We start from the raw sequence: 16,382 nt of genomic DNA on the forward strand, positions 1-16,382 counted from the left end.
ATTGAATAAACTTGCATTATTAAATGCCTGGCACTGCACAGCGCTTCGTCGCGTTGTGGTCTTGTGTGATACTGATACTGGAAAAACATTCCTCGGGTTTTTTGCATTTTCTAAAAAATTCGTGTTTTCCGATCATAAATATACCGACCTTGTCGAAAAATTCGGACTAGAAGTTTGTGAAATTTACGATTAAAGTTCGATTTTTAGACTCTTTACTGGCGAAATTCCTAACATTCCATCGCGCGGCTAATGACGTAGGCAGTGTGACACAGCTCGATCTTTTGATATGTATTACTATATACGATGTTGTATAGCTGCGTCTATGTAGAATTGGGATTCCGGAGCGATTTTGACGAATCCGCTTTTTGTAGTCACAAATTTTAGTTTATAGACAGAATATAATTACAACATGAAGAATCGTAGCAGCCAAAAATGCACTTTTTATGCTGCGATAGACTATATACCGCATCGTGAGGTTTCAGACGTACCGCATACATACCGCATACATACCGCATATTATGTAAAAGTGATATCAACTATTGTAAACAATGTAGAGTAGTAACTAATACTAGAAAATTGCATTCCTAAAATGAATACGAAATATCTACATTAGGACTGAATATGTAGGCTATCTATCTATATTACTGACATCATACCATATTGACATTACACCGCATACGCGTGCATGGTATACCATAATTAATGTTATGGAATTTGTAACTGCTTCAAACGCGATATACTTATTATATAATTTGCGTTCACTCACAATCACTCGTGATGCTCACATTGCGTGTTTTTGCACTTAAAATAAACCGGAATTTGATTAGTATTTTCTCACCTCTACTTAGAAAACATCAGCTAGAATTGCGTGCTTGCTTTGCGCGACAGACACAGTGACACAGTGCATCTAGTCTTGGCTACCGCATTTCCCTCATGTCACAAAATTCAAACCTGCACTCGCACGCAATCGTTACAATCTTGCCCTATAAAAACACTACGTTATGAGTTACTAAGCATTTTGAATTCAACAAGCATAGCTTCCACCACGAAAAGAGCGAAGAGGGGGAAATTTTGCGTCTGCGGAGTTCCTGGATTGCGCAGTTGCATGAATACATATCACGTTGAGGGGATATCGATGCATAAGTTTCCCGCAAATGAAGAACAGAAGAAAATGTGGGTAAAATTCGTGCGGAAACATCGGCCTAATTTTACTCCTACGAGTTCTTCAGGAATATGCTCAGCACACTTTGAGAAATCTTGCTTCGGAACACGATATCACATTGACGTTCCGGACGAGCTGAAACCAAAGGCCAGATATCTATTAGAAGGGTTTGTACCAACAAAAGATTCGGTTGTTCTCGAGAAATTGGCAGCGACATCGCGTACGAAAAGAAGGGTGAGTCGGGAGATATTCTATGCAGCAAAACATTCTTCATTTGCCTATTTGAAATATTATGTCCAAACAGTTGCTTTGTCATAGTTGGTCAAAGCTTTTTTGCAATTTAAATTGAAATGTTTTACTTGCTCTTGATTTTACTTACTCTTGCAGATTTTCTGGGATCAGCTATCTCCATCAACAAGTTGCCCAGGCGAATTATCCAGTCTTGAAGCAGTCAAAGCAGTGTCATCGGCCCACAAAATAAGTGACGAGTCAAGTGTCGCAATGAGGCAGAAATGTTAAACGTGAGCATGGAGGAGCTTATGCAGAAAAACGGAGAGGAAGCAGAGGGTGACATCTCAGAGACAGGTCATGAATCTCTGTGTATAAATTGTAGCACAAAACAAGAGAGAAATGAAAAGCTTCAGAAGTTGCGATCGAAGCAAAAGAAGTGTAATTTGAAGTTGCGAAAAGAGAATATAAACCTCCAAAAGGTTTGTTGTAACCAATTACTTATATTATAACGCAGCACCATTTTATCTCGTAAAAACGTTAATTTTTTCCTTTTTGGCCACCTGGATGTGATTGATTATTTCACTGATTTATTGTGTTTATCGTTTTATTCAGTTGAATATTTGCGAAAAGATTTGTCCTCTGGAGAAAGCAGCACTGACGAAGCAGAACACGAAAGATGTGAAGATATTGGTATTTTAAACGAGGCATGTCATTTCGACGATGAATTAATGGGGGATAGTTCGGATGATGATTTAAGAGGGGAAACAAAAGATCCAGACTGGAACGCGAACATGGAGGACGAAGAAGCTAACGCATCAGATGATGACGAGCTTGGCGAAACGGAAGATAAAAATACATCGGCCGATGTGAGGTTGGTCTTTTTCATTTATAACATATTGCAACAGGCGTTATTCTTCGGAACTCTAAAAAATAACTAGTTGTCTTTCATTTTAGATCGGCCGATAGTGAACCAAAATTTATTGTGTTCTACAGTATGTTGTTTTCACTGTTCCGATTGTTCTGTTTTGAATGCAAGGCACAATCACCAAGTGTTAATGTCAAAATGCATGGATCAATGGCAATAGTGGAACAAACATGCAAATCATGCAAAGGCTATACGTGGAGGAGTCAACCATTGGTCCTGGGGAGGTATCCTGCTAGTGATATTTTACTGCTTTTTGTGACCCTGATGCCTGATGTACCGCCCATCTATGCCACCGCTCGTAAATACCTAAATAATCAAGCAGTGAGTCGTTAATTCCACGTTCGCGAATACCAAGGATATTATATACTTTTGTTCTGTATAGCCGAAAGCGATAAGACTCTTTATCTCGACCTATTAATATTAGTTATTTGTAGATATGAGAACATAAATAGCAATGTTGTACAAATATGTACATACTCATTTTGCCGATCTTGTGTCCTGCTTGTTGGCTTATGATATTTTCCCCCCGACTTGTCGGAGAGAAAAGCTCCTGCAGTCTCTAACACTGTCCGTTGTGTGACCACAGCATAGTCCCAATGTTGTGTTATGCATGCTGCGTCCTTGCCCTTATTTGTAAACTTGACCGTGCACTCGAGAATTTCTTTGCAACATCGATATTCTTTGGCGTTCTGTAACAGCTCTACTCTACAATATCCGCATGTGCACTTTAAAATATACAGACGAACAAGAGGAAACGGTTGTGGCTAAACAGCCTAAAATAATATTACTTTCATGAAATTACTTATCATAAGTTAACAGGTAAATCTCCCTTAAATCTCGATTCAAACGTTTCGCGAAGAATACCGTCTTCGTCCGTTTTGTCTTCGTCATATTCGCTATCTGCTAGTGGCTCAAATTGGTAAGGCTGAACAACAAACGATTGCTCAGTGATGTCGTCATTATCTGATGACCCTTCTGTTTCCGTCTGTGACTCGAAACTCTCGTTGTCAGACATTTTTTACGCACAATATTAAAAAAGCTTTGCGTGATTGCGTGATCTTTGTTATTTTGCTATACTAAACACGTCGACGTGTCACACTACATACGTCACAAGGGCCAAAATTCTAGGTACCAGTCTTTCGCCAGTAAATAGTCTCAAAATCGTACTTTAATCGTAAATTTCACAAACTTCTAGTTCGAATTTTTCGACAAAGTTGGTATATTTATGATCGGAAAAGAAGAAATTTTTAGAAAATGCAAAAAACCCAATATCGAAATTTTCATTTCATATACACTTTAAACCTACTATTATAAGACATTTCATGTTATCGCCACTCAATTTTAATTGCATAATAATCATTTACATTAACTAGGGGTTTTATATGCAAACAATTCAATAACTTGGATGTTAATTATTGTTGCTCCAGTGAACATATGATATAAACATTAACCATATTGTGTAAATTTTATCTTGTTTATTGTTATATTCGTGGCATTGATGCTATAATAGATATCGATAATTTTCTCATTTGCATAATAATTATTAACAGGGTGTACATGACACTCGCACCGCATTCTAAGGTGCATGGCAGTTTTAAATTACATTGAGAATTACAAAATTTTCCTCCTAGGATTCAAGTCTTCATTTCCGCACATCTGTTTGTTATATTTCCGGCGAATCTTTGCCATGTAGTGGAATTATCGCTTTCAAAATTTGAGAAGGTAAGTTTTTGTCACGGTGTTGGTCATATTCTCTCCTTTTTTAAGAATATCCGTGTTTATTCTGTGGCGCAGCACAGAGCTAAATCATTTAATCTTTTAGTAATTTCCTAAAATTTTAATATACAATCAATATTTTGAATAATAAATTATAAGAATTCGAGGGTTCGAATTGGAAGCTGAAATTTTAAGCCTCGAGGCAAACGAACAATTGAATTAGACACACACATTCTCTTTTTATACATCGACTCTAATATTGTCTGCTTCTAAAATCTTTCCCACGCGAAACAATTTAAAAGTTGGCTTATTAAAAATTGACAACCTTTAATTCTCAGTCAAACCAAAGCGCGTTTACAAGATTGAAGATTGTTGAAGTTGACAACCAAACAAGTTTATTCGTATTACTGTATGTGTCATCGCCATTCAGAAAACGTGCAATATTTTTCTTGCAAAGAAATCTCCGTGTCTTGTCCAAGTTTCATAAACCGTGTTTATCAGAAAACTAACTAAACATACAGCGTTGTCTGTCTTTCAAAGCATGCAGTTGAGATTAAAATGATCCTGAAACTTGATAGAAATTTAAACCTCGCGTAATATTTATATTTTAATATTTAATATAAAATATGCACCAATTAATTCAAGTGTATTAGAGGTAACCTGCAAAGATAAAATCCACCCAGCAAACACATAAACACTGACGCCCCGTCCACACGATGCAGGAAAAATTTGAAAACGTAACGCAAGAATATTCTTACGGTTACGCGTACCGTCCACAGTATGGGGCAGTCAAAAAGAATTTGAGCAACTTTGGTGAAAAATTACAAATGTGGTCGCACTAGGCTAGTTACCACACTGCATTGTGACGTCATGTTAAATTTTTTAAACTTTAGAAAACGTAACTTTCGTTGCGTAAATTCGTAAATTTTATTGGTCTTATAATGACGTATGAAGTTTGTAGTTAATAATTCGATCGATATATGTCCTTGTGATTATTAAAAATTGCCGCTTACTGTATCCTTATAGTTCATGCATTAGACTGAACTACACAATACCCAATGGACATGGAAAGAAATAATACTACACAAATACATAAATAGCAAAACAAATCAATTTCATTTCTTGATTAATTGTTCTTCGACCTCTACCTTAAAAGCTATTTAATAGCAGCGTTTCAACAATTCACGGAAACGTGCACGATGCGTAACCTGTGCATCGTTTGGTATATTTCAAACTAAATGTTTTGTTCGTATTTTTATTAAGGTTGAGTATTATTTTATGCTATTTGTGTTTGTCTTTAAGCCTCGTGGACACTGGTGCGCTTAACACCCACACATAACAATTTTCACGTGCACATTTTACGGGGAAAAATTGATTTATTCTTCCATTTGTGTATTTGTGCATGTAGTAAAATTTAGCACGACCGACCAACAATCAATACAACTCCCAGGATAGGAAATTGCTGCGAGTGATAAGTGTGCAATCTTGACAAGTGTGCGCCAGGCTTAATATTTCATGTCATGCTTCAATAATGGTAAAGCAATATCACCTTCCAGTGGATGCGTTGTTTATCCTGTGTAAAGATTTCAATTATTTTATATTCTATTTCTCCATGCCAGGGAAAGCATTCTTTGCTGTTTGGTTCACCCTAATGCTTCATCGTTTGTCATTGTATTTGTCGAGATATTGCCCTCATAACACATTCGGTCCACGTGGTATCACTCAAAACCACTTACACAAAAAATATCATTACATATATGTAACCATACCTGGGGGTTTTTAGCGAGACCCATCTAGTATTAACACCCATTTGTTGCAGTAAAACTTCGTGCAATGTCATGGCTTCTGTCGATCTGCAAGAAAAAGCAAATTTTACAAGACTCAGTAGACTTTTGGTTGACAAAGGAACTGAGGCTTTGAGAAATACATTTGATACCATCCATCCACCTGTTAGTCTACCTGGAGTACTGGCTACAAACAAAACATCTCTTCAAAAGTTAAAACCTCGAGTTATTAATAATTCCCAGTGGGATTTACTGTTTCCTCCGTCTGGCAACCCTCCAGATTCCAAAACCTTTGATGTCACATTACTTACAGTTCTATTTCGAAACATTTGTGGTTTTTCATCAACAGGATGGAGTGTAATGCCTCCGGATACCGATAGGTCAACGCAAGCGAATATCACAAGAATAAAGTGTTACAGAAATCAAGTTATTGCACATGTAACAACCACTCGAGTTGATAATTCAACATTTCAATCTTTATGGAAGAAAATTGCCCAGGCGATAGTAGAATTGGGCGTTTCACAGAGTGATGTCGACGAAATAAAAACTTCATCCTTGGGGCCTGAGGATGAAAATTATGTCGAAATCCTGAGCCAGTTGAGAGGTATTGAATGCATTTTAGATCATCTGACCCGAGCTTTAGAGGAAAAACGCCCAGAAAGTGATGAAGATATCTTGCGAAAACTTGCAAAGCATAATTTCAAGAATAGAATTAAAAGAAAAGTGAATTTTTTCCTACCTGGAACAAGAGAGTGGTTGTTGAGGGAAGTTGACGAATGGTTTTGTATCAGTGAGAGTGATTCAAGAATAAAGTTAATAACAGCTGGACCAGGATTTGGTAAAAGCGTGTTTGCCGCTAAAATCTGTGAAGATTTTGAGAAGAATGGAAAGCTGGCTGCTTGTCACTTTTGTGACTTCAGTAATTCAAATCTAAGAGATCCTATGGCGATGTTGGAGTCTCTCGCAAGTCAGATGTGCAAGAGCGTCCCTGGTTTTAAAGAGAAGCTTCTTGATCAGTTAAAGCGACCTCATCAAGTTCAAAACCTGAAAGATGCCTTTCTAATATATTTACAAAATCCCTTAGATGAATTGGAAATAAAAGAGCCGCGTTTAGTCGTGATCGATGGCTTGGATGAAAGTGCTGCAGATAATAAGAATGAAATTGCGCATTTGATTGCTGAATATTTTCCTTATCTTCCCGAGTACATCAAAATCTTGGTGACGAGCAGGCCAGAGATTTCCGTTGCTGATCTAAAACTAACAGACGATCAAAAGACAGACATTTCCAATGTTCATAACAACAATAACTTAGATCTTGAGCTTTATTTTAAAGAATGTTTTCCAAGTTTAGTCGGCAGGGAAGTGGATGAAAGGGAGTTGAGCGATGATTTCTATGAGGATCATCCATATCTTTACCGCGTTCGACGAAATGGAACTATTACTTTACTTTCCATTTTTGTTGCCAAATGCCAGGGCTCATTTCTTTATGCATATCACTTTCAATCTGGGCTGAAGGCTTGCTATGATCTTGAGAAGATAACAAATAATAACGTCAAGTCGTTTCTCCCAGAAGGTCTGCATTCTATTTACGAACAATACTTTAAACGCCTTGAAGACGAGCTTAACACCATAAAACACGAAAAGTTTGATGTGTTGAATATTTTGGCAATGCTGGCTGCTTCCGAAGGACCTCTTCCCCTCACTTTCGTCGCTCAGGCTTTTGGTTTAGCTCCAGATTGTCGCGAAACGAAAGACATCATCAACAAAATTAATGAAACCGTATCGTGCTTGTTGTACGTTTCAGATGACTTGTTAACCGTTTTTCACAAATCCTTTATTGATTGGCTTCTAGCAAAGGGCTACAAAGATCACCAGTATACTGTCAAGGTCGATGATGGACATAGATCGCTTTGGCTTTTATGCGAAAAAGTTTTTAAAGAAATTGTGGAAAATGTTCGCTCAGGACGTGAGATGAAGTTTACTAATAACGTAAAATACGCTCTGAAACATGGTTTGAAACATCTACAAAAGTGTGAAATAGAGGAAGGTGTGTTTTGGTCAGTTGATGTTATTATCGTATATTATATGTTAACTGTAATCCATTCAGATGATTTGCTGCGTTTCTGGCTCAAATTACTGCAATGTTCCCGGATTAAAAACGAAGATTTACACTCCCGCATTTCGTACCATGTCATTGAATTTGTGTCTTTCAACCATCCTGTGGATCCAATAATCTTTCATTACATGCATTTATCACAAATTCATACCCCAGTGGTTTCACAATGGTATTTACAAGCGGTTCTTACCCGTTCTCCAGAAGGTTATTTTAGCGTTGATGAGAAGAAAATCGCGGAGACGCTACTATCAAACGTTTCACCTTTTGTCGAGTCGAATTCTTACGAAGTTTCGGTTTTGCCGCGAGCAGTCTGGAAACGCAGTGGCTTTGGTCTTATTAGAGCTGTTGCTTTATCTTACGATGGGAAAAGTGTAGCAGTTGGAATAAAGAATTTTATACATGTGATGTCTCTACCAAATTTAGTTAAAATTGTGAGTTATTCGACAAAATTGGAAAGAATTCGATGCTGCACATTTTTTCCAGACGACTCGCTCATATTATTTGGTAAACTGGAAACGGCGTTCAACATTGCTGGAAGAAAGGAAGTTCCATTTTTCCCTGGAAATGAAGAGACGTTCCTGACCTGTGCATTTTCCCCTAACGGCAAAAAACTGGTGACTAGCGACGGTTCAGACACCATTAAACTATGGGACGTTGCTAAACAAACGCTGCTGTCGTCGCTTTGTGCTGGATTTCCTGTTGATTGGTGCTCTTTTAGCGTCACAGGGTCTTTTATTATTGGAAATTCACATCTTCTTTTTCCGGGTCATTCGTTGTGTGTTTGGAACGCCACCACATTGCAAAGAAGTGAAAAGCGAAAATTATCTCACGGGGAAAGGAAGAAATCAGTTCTGTTAAAGAGAAGGAAATGTGAACGATGTTTTCAGCGGGGATTTGAGCAACCAAATTTTGAACACTTAGAAATAAGGACTAGAAATAATGCGATTTGGTGTCCGTGCATCTGCAAATGTATGGAGTGTATTCCTGAAAGTATTCCTTTGACTGCGATTGTTGCTTGGAACTATCTTGCTATAGCTCCTCGACAGAGTTTTTTTGATGAACTCAAAATGCAAGCTTTAGAAAATGATCTGTGGCTCTATTCAGATGATGAAAAACTAATTGTCTTTAAGACATTAGCTCCTAAACAAGAGCAATCCTGTCTGTCACAGCCAACGGAAGTTTATTCCAGCTCGTTTTCTCCTGACGGCTCTCGACTTGCATCCTGCAACTCAGATGGATATATCAACGTATGGAATGTCTATACCAGGCAAATTGAACAACGTTTCAAGACCAGGCAATGCGGGTCAAAGTTTTTTTGCTGGTGGTCGGAAGATTTCTTTTTTGTGATTAGTCAATTTAACGGGATTCCCAAATTAGCGCGATACCCGGTAAATGACAATCTAGAGATCAGTGAGGAGGTGGCGCTGTTTCATTTAGAGAACTTTTTAGATTACCGAAATTCTTTGCTTGGTTTTTCTGAAGGCTTTGTCAACTTCGCTGGCAAATGGAACAAACCCGTGAAAGTTCTGGATGTCAGAGATGTTAATCGTCCTGTAATGATCAACTTGCCAGGAATTCAGCCTGAGATGGAAGTGGAAATCTCGCCTGGTGGTGCCTTTATCTCTGGTTGTAATAAGAATAAATGTTATATTTGGAAAAGAAATACCGAAAAACCAACTTCGTATGAAGTCTTTTATCACCGTGACGCTGGAAGGTTCGTTGACACATTTCATTGTGTCGTAAGTTTCAGTAATGATTCCAAAGTTGCAGTAGTCATGGACAACACTGATGAGAGTCAGATGATTGATCTGGACATTAATGATTTTCAAAAAATAACTCATGCATTCCGGTCCATTGTGTATTCGAGGTCATTTTGTATTCACAAGAGTAGAATTATGTTAACTTTACATGATCAGCTGATAACATTTTTTGACATGGACTCTGGCGCGATTCTCAACACTTCCTATCAACCATGTTTGGAGACTTTTAGGTCAAGACAAACAATTAAACTTTCCCCAAAAGAGGACGTGCTGGCTTTTTATGACTACAAAGGTGATATGGTGTTTCTTCGACTGTCTATTCCACAAAATCATTTGTTGGACGATATTAAGCGAAGTGCAGTTGTTTTGTGGGACGATATTAAACAACGGAAACTTCCTTTGTTGGACGATATTAAGCAAAGTGCAGTTGCTTCGTCGGACAATATTAAGCGAGGTGCAGTAGTCAATCCTGTCTTTGACTGGACGATATTGGACGATACTGAGTGTGACAAAGACGTCGATCCTTTTTTTAACCAGAATAAAGTCGTCTCGCGGAGAATGTTTTTAGGAAAATTTACACAAAACTGTATATTGTCTTAAATGTTTGGTTCCCCCAGTTTGTTTGAACCCATTAAATGAGAATATCTTTATTCTTAAAGATGAATTAAATGAACCCGTTCACACGAGGACGAAAACCAATAGTAGAAGACTTAGTTGATAAAGAGTTTGGACGTTATGAACGACAGATGTTTTGGAATTGATTCTTCGGTTAGGATATTTCATAATGGATTTAGTGAACAATAATAAAATGAACAATTATCATCAAGAACATTGTTTTTGGGCAGCGGCTAGACTTTGCTTGGAGCTGGTCTAGAATGGAGAAGTAAGACACCTCCTTCCCTCCGTTTGTCTGGGAGTTCACCTTGGGCAAGTGATAGCACTCCCTTGCCTCCCTAACTAGGGTTACAGTTTGTTAAACAAAACAAAGATGATATCTTGAATACATCTGCAAGAAACAAGTTCTAAAATACTGTAAATAATGCCAGTCGTATGATGGTGTTGTTTAAGATGTTCATGATGGTAGTTACAGTCATGTTGGTGGTGATAGTTCTCGTCTATGATGGTGTGGTGCTGGTGTCTATGATGGTGCTGATGGTAATTGTGCTGGTTATGAAAATAATCGTAGAAATTGTAGTAACTATATTAGCTATATTTTGTTCACGAAGTTTGATGCTGACGAGAAAGAGAGATAATGGAAATCAGTGTCAGTGATGTCATGCACTAGAATGAATATTTCCGGGGGGGGGGGTGAATAATCATATATTCAGTTCTGCCTGACGGATTTCTTTTGTAGTGCAATAGCTTAGAATCGAAATCTGTCTGGCAGAACTGAATATATGAATCAATCACTCAATTATCGTTCTAGTTACCCCCCCCCCCCTTAGAACTGCAAGAACTGTGTTCATTACAGGGAATGTTCGTTTTTTAGCTGGTAGGGAAGATATTTAAAGTCTGAAGCGGAACTGGAAATTTGTAAAAAACTTGCGTGAAATGTGAATAATATTATGTTCAAGACATCTGATGTTCATGAAAAAGAAGGTCACGAAAAAACCCAACAATTATGTCTTAGGCGTGTTTCAAACGTCGTTTTTTGGTTTTTGATGCGTTCAACACTTGAAAGAAGAACGACGTTTGAAACAGCTAGGCCTTAGCTGAGCCTGAAGAAGAATTTTAAGTAATTCATAGGACCTGATTATTCCTAGAAAAGTTTTTGTAGTATATTTTATAAAAAATAGTGCGAAACTTTATAATCCCCAAGCGCTAAGTTCGATTAAATCCCGTTCTCCACTGGCAGAATTTATTCGCGCGAACTGATAAAGAATTAGGAAGCGATCCTACATTTTCGCGGGAAATTTCTTCGCCGACCAATCACATCACAGGTTTTTAGATTCCGGTTTGCGTCGCGCGAATAAATTCCCCGAGTGGAGACCCAGCTGATGTTAATATTTTCTATGAGAATGAAATATCTGTATAAGGCATACGAATGGAAGAGCTTTGTTTTGTTAACAAATAAAACGTGGTGTCTTTAATAAACGAAGTATTGAAATAGGATATTATGAATTAGAAAGTGTCTAGTGCACACAAGTACATATCTGCTTGATATTTAATCATAGGCTTTTGCCATTTATTGTAATTTGTATAGATTTGTAATTTTGTAAACCATTTCATGATTTCACTTTGTTTACTGTTGTTGAAATTCTTATTTCGGTGTTTGTCTTACATCCCTAAAGTTGTCTTGTGTGATATCAACTTGGAGGTAATTATACCAAGTACCACGGTTGTTAAAAACTAATGGGATGACTGTATTTGGCTACGTTATTTATCCAACCCTGCCATGAACAATATTCATCTGAAGAGTAGATCAAAACATGGTCTGAGTAAACTTGATATTTGTTTCTTTTTTTGTGAACGTTTATGAAAATTTCTACACATTGAAGACAAAATGATTTCTGGCTTTCTGCCAGCATGGGACCGTAGATCAGTTAACTTTATAAATGTATTTTTTGAGCTAGTTTGAGGCTGGGATGATTATTAAAATTCTGAAGATAAGAAGGAGTCTCTTTTTCAGGCAAGATGCATCCGTGAGATATTCAAAATCGTCCAGGGATCGCTGAGGGAGGAGAGGGGGTGGATAGTTTTATGTTTTGAAAGTTTTCCTCAAGACTGCAACAGTGGCTCTGACTGATTTGAATTTTCCTATTGTGGTCATTCCTCTCCAAGAATTCCAGCAATGTCGAAACAATTGGGAAAAATGTGGTTCTTCCTATAACTTTTCACTGCGTTCCTACGGTACCAGATCCGCTGGTCACGACATCTTTGTTTGCCCTTAAAGCCTTATTCTCATGAGCACGCCTGTTTTGTGAGTCAAATGAGTCTATGAGTTGTGAGTCGATGAATTATGAGTCAGCTCAAGTCAGCTGGATTTTTCGAACTTATGGTTTACGAATTTACGTGGTTATTTTCATATTTTCAGTTGGTTAGTACGGGCGCTTTCCATTTGCACGGCCAAACTGGTAAAATCGGTTATATTGTTAAATGGAATGCGAAACCTCTGAATATCTAGACCGTTCTGACCAGAATTTTTGGACCGGATCAGAAGTAAGTCCAATCTGGCCAATCTTTCCCGCCTTACGGAATTCAAGATGGCGGAGAGGACGGAGGTGACAAACGGTAAGCATTTTGCTTTATATTTCTCGAATAATTTGCATCCTTCGCATGTATTGGAGGATCGAAAAGAGAAGCAGTATTGTGGTTTTTGTTTTTTTATACATTTGCAAACAGCAATGAATTGAAAATGGCATTAATATTTTGTTTTATCCGTTTTAAGTTACAGTCGGCGATATTTTCCATGCAACTCCTTTAATAAAGTGGACGTCTGTGTACACTAAATTACTTATATCCATCCGGAAAGAAAACGAGAAGCTTTTCAACACAGGATGTTCAAGGAAAAAAGTAATTTGGGCGCGAGTTGCGGAGAAATTCAACGAGGAGATTGACGATGTTTACACGACTGGTGATCAGTGTCAGAGTAAGTGGAAAAAACTTGAGCAAAAGTATAAAGACGTAAAGCTTCACAACAGCCAGTCAGGAAATAATCGCAAGGAATGGGAGTTCTATGACTTGATGGATGATGTAATTGGAAACAATCCAAATGTTGTGCCTGTATGTACAATGAGTACCATAGGGGATGAAAAAGATACCATTGGCATTGAGGATGAAGATGAGGAGAAGGAAGTACAAGAAGGGAGTAAAAAGAAAAAAAAGAGGAGAGGCAGCTCTACCTCGACAGCTGTTGTTGAGTTTTTGAGTGGTTATGCCACAGAAAATAAATCGAATGAAAGAGAAAAAATGGATATGCTGCAAAGAATGCATGATGATAAAATGGATATAATGAACAGGTTTCTCACACTAATGGAGAGGCAACACCATGTTTGACTGAATATTCTGCTTCACTGTTGAGTTAAAATATTTTATTATATTTAGTATTATATACATTTATTTATTCAGAAACCATGTATCAAATATAATTGCTTTTACATATTTTATATTGAATTGCTGAATGTTAATATAATTGTTAAATACAAATTGTAACAATGTAAATACATGGTCCTAAAAGGCTTAATTAATTGTTTTTCAATATAATTGTCATTTTACAAGACTGTAGTTATTATATTGGTCCTTTTTACAATGACAAATAATCTCTGAGAACATCTCGTTTAACAGCTGCCAGTTGGTTGTCTTGGTTAATATTGTCACCAGCAATGTCATTGTTAATATTGCCGCCAGCAACGTCCAATCTGTTTACATCAGCAAGAAATTCTTCATAGTCTTCTCCTGACATTAAGCAGAAATTGTGTAAAACACAAGCTGCAACAATAACAGAAACAATCTTCTTCTGACAAAGCATATCCAAATAAAACAATCTCCTCCATCTCCCTTTTAATAAGCCAAATGCTCTCTCAATGACCTGTCTAGTTGAAGAAAGTTTAAAGTTGTAGGTTTTCTGGGCTGCTGTTAGATGACCATTGTCTTTATATGGAACCATTAGCCATCTATATTATGAGAAAAGGGGCAAGGGTTAAAGGTTTTAACTTTTAATATCTTACTTTAGGTTACCAAATTTATGTTATTAGATATATACCTTAGCAAAGGGTAACCTGAATCTCCAATAAGGTGACCATCTCCTGGGAAAAGGAAGTGGTGGTTTTGCATAGACTCAGCATGTAAAGGTGAATTTGCTAATACTCTAGAATCATGCACTGAGCCTGGCCAGCCTGCATAAATGTCTGTGAAGGTTAGGTCGTGGGCACAAACTGCCTTTGTAAAAAAAACAAAGTTGAATGAGTAATAATTGATTACAATGAAACAAATTTCATGAAAATAAAAAACATCTTATTCACTTGCATCAATTTGCTTAAATGGTGATTGGTATATTTGTACCTGCATAATAACAGAGTGAGATCTTTTTCTGTTAAGATAACTATCTGGATAGTCACTTGGTGTTCTTATTCGTATATGTGTTCCATCAATAGCGCCGAGAACACGAGGAAAACCTTTTATTCCTTCAAACTGTTGTTCGATTTCGTTGGCTTTTGCATCTGAAAATTATATTCGCAAAAAGAAAACGTAGTAGTTATCTTACTATGTCTATATGGAAGTGAACTTTGACCAACGACGAATATCATATTATAATGAACTTCTCCGTTCATTACCTTGCGGCCAGCGAATGAATTCTTTTCTCACACTAACCAGAGCTTCACAAATTCTGTGCAAACATCTGTGAACACTGCTCATAGTAATGTTGAATCTATCCGCCACACTTCGATGACACTCCGGATTCGCTAGCATCCATATTGCGACTAAAACTTGCTTTGCAGGATGAATTATAGGTCGCCTGGAGCTACTTGCAACTGGAAGGTATCCTGTTTGAACAATGACTGTCACTAGGGATTCAAATGTCCCTCTTTCAAGACGAAAATGATTTTTAAATTCATCCATTTGATATTGAGGAATTAATTCCTCAAAATAATATTTGTTTCTAACCAAGTTTCTCCGGATAAAACACGCAAGTAGCCCTATGATCTCTGTTGGTAAGTGTGTACCGAAAACTGTAAAATATTCTTCAAAATCATCGCCAAAAAAGCTAAGAAACATGAAAACCACATCATTGTCCTCCATCTTGAAATTTCTTACATTTTCTGTCTCGGTTTCTACAAGGCAAAAGGTCTGGGAACGAGAAATCCGGTTATCCGGCACCGATCTTTCCAATAAACTAGATATGGCAATTTTGGTCTGACCAGTTTGGCCGTGCAAATGGAAAGCGCCCTACGTTACTGGTACGGTGTTGCAAACCACCCTTAAGATTTATATTATATTAAAGATTTGTGAACTTTTCGTTGTCTGTATGAACTTCATTTGCATTGGTCTGGTTAGAAGTATTCTTCAATAATTATCCAGTATTAATACAATAGTACTTCAAGGGTTCATATGTACATGCAAGGTAGGACAATGCAGTCACCGCAGTAAGTCGCTTTGGAACATTTGCGACTGATTCCAATATTTTTTGACAGTTTCCATGAACATTTTGTGAACATTTGAAATTGGTTTATATGAATATTTACAACTTTGATCTTGAATCCTGACTTGATAGCTGTGTTTAAAACCCGTCCAAACTTGTATATCAGTTAATAAATTAAACGTTAATGAAGACCTGCTTATTCCATGCATCACATTTCTATTTTGATCCCGAATTTCATAATGCTATAAATGCCCTCCTAAATAACTGCTTAATAAGTACCATATGTAACATGAACGGCCGTGTTCCATTAGTAGATATACAAACCCGAGCCGAAGGCGAGTGTTTTTATCTCTGATACAACACGGACACGAATGATGTATAGTACTTATCACACGAATACAGGGACCGCGGAGCAGAGTGGCTCGCTGGGCTTTAGCCCCACAAATAATTTTTCCGTAATTAATATTTAATTTCGAATATTTTTTAGTTCGCTCAAATTTACAAGCAATACAAGCGCCAAAATGCTGGAAACTTTACATAGGGCAAGCATTTGACCATTAAAACAGCGTGGTTATCCATTTGAAAATATTTTACATCATAACCAAAGCA

The 16,382-nt window shown here is 37.3% G+C and overlaps 4 protein-coding genes across 4 annotated transcripts in view; 3 read left to right on the plus strand and 1 right to left on the minus strand.

Annotated features, from left to right (window-relative positions):
* The window catches only part of LOC114535028, a 69,832-nt gene extending 59,538 nt beyond the window's left edge, over positions 1-10,294 (plus strand). The window contains exons 2-6 of the mRNA XM_028556404.1: positions 3,950-4,040; positions 5,854-7,865; positions 8,418-8,561; positions 9,417-9,648; positions 9,925-10,294. Of these exons, the coding sequence (XP_028412205.1) occupies positions 5,873-7,865; positions 8,418-8,561; positions 9,417-9,648; positions 9,925-10,294 (2,739 nt within the window). The 5' untranslated portion in view covers positions 3,950-4,040; positions 5,854-5,872. The remainder of the gene's footprint in view (positions 1-3,949; positions 4,041-5,853; positions 7,866-8,417; positions 8,562-9,416; positions 9,649-9,924) is intronic.
* LOC114535002 overlaps positions 1-10,798 on the plus strand; it is a 37,642-nt gene extending 26,844 nt beyond the window's left edge. The window contains exons 4-5 of the transcript XR_003688180.1: positions 7,782-7,784; positions 10,779-10,798. The gene's annotated coding sequence lies outside the window, so the exon portion shown is untranslated. The remainder of the gene's footprint in view (positions 1-7,781; positions 7,785-10,778) is intronic.
* A 2,099-nt stretch (positions 10,799-12,897) lies between these two features.
* Positions 12,898-13,690, plus strand: LOC114535029. The gene is made up of 2 exons (XM_028556405.1): positions 12,898-12,925; positions 13,083-13,690. Exons 1-2 carry the CDS (start codon positions 12,898-12,900, stop codon positions 13,688-13,690), a joined length of 636 nt encoding a protein of 211 aa, XP_028412206.1.
* Positions 13,691-13,937: 247 nt separating this feature from the next.
* On the minus strand, positions 13,938-15,253 carry LOC114535030 (putative nuclease HARBI1). Its single transcript, XM_028556406.1, has 3 exons — positions 14,968-15,253; positions 14,752-14,853; positions 13,938-14,089 (listed from the first exon to the last, which is right to left on the minus strand). Exons 1-3 carry the CDS (start codon positions 15,251-15,253, stop codon positions 13,938-13,940), a joined length of 540 nt encoding a protein of 179 aa, XP_028412207.1.
* Positions 15,254-16,382: the final 1,129 nt, after the last annotated feature.

This window comes from Dendronephthya gigantea, unplaced genomic scaffold (genome assembly GCF_004324835.1).
Source record: "Dendronephthya gigantea isolate DGI-Jeju-01 unplaced genomic scaffold, DenGig_1.0 000109F, whole genome shotgun sequence".
NCBI classification, from domain to species: Eukaryota; Metazoa; Cnidaria; class Anthozoa; order Malacalcyonacea; family Nephtheidae; genus Dendronephthya; species Dendronephthya gigantea.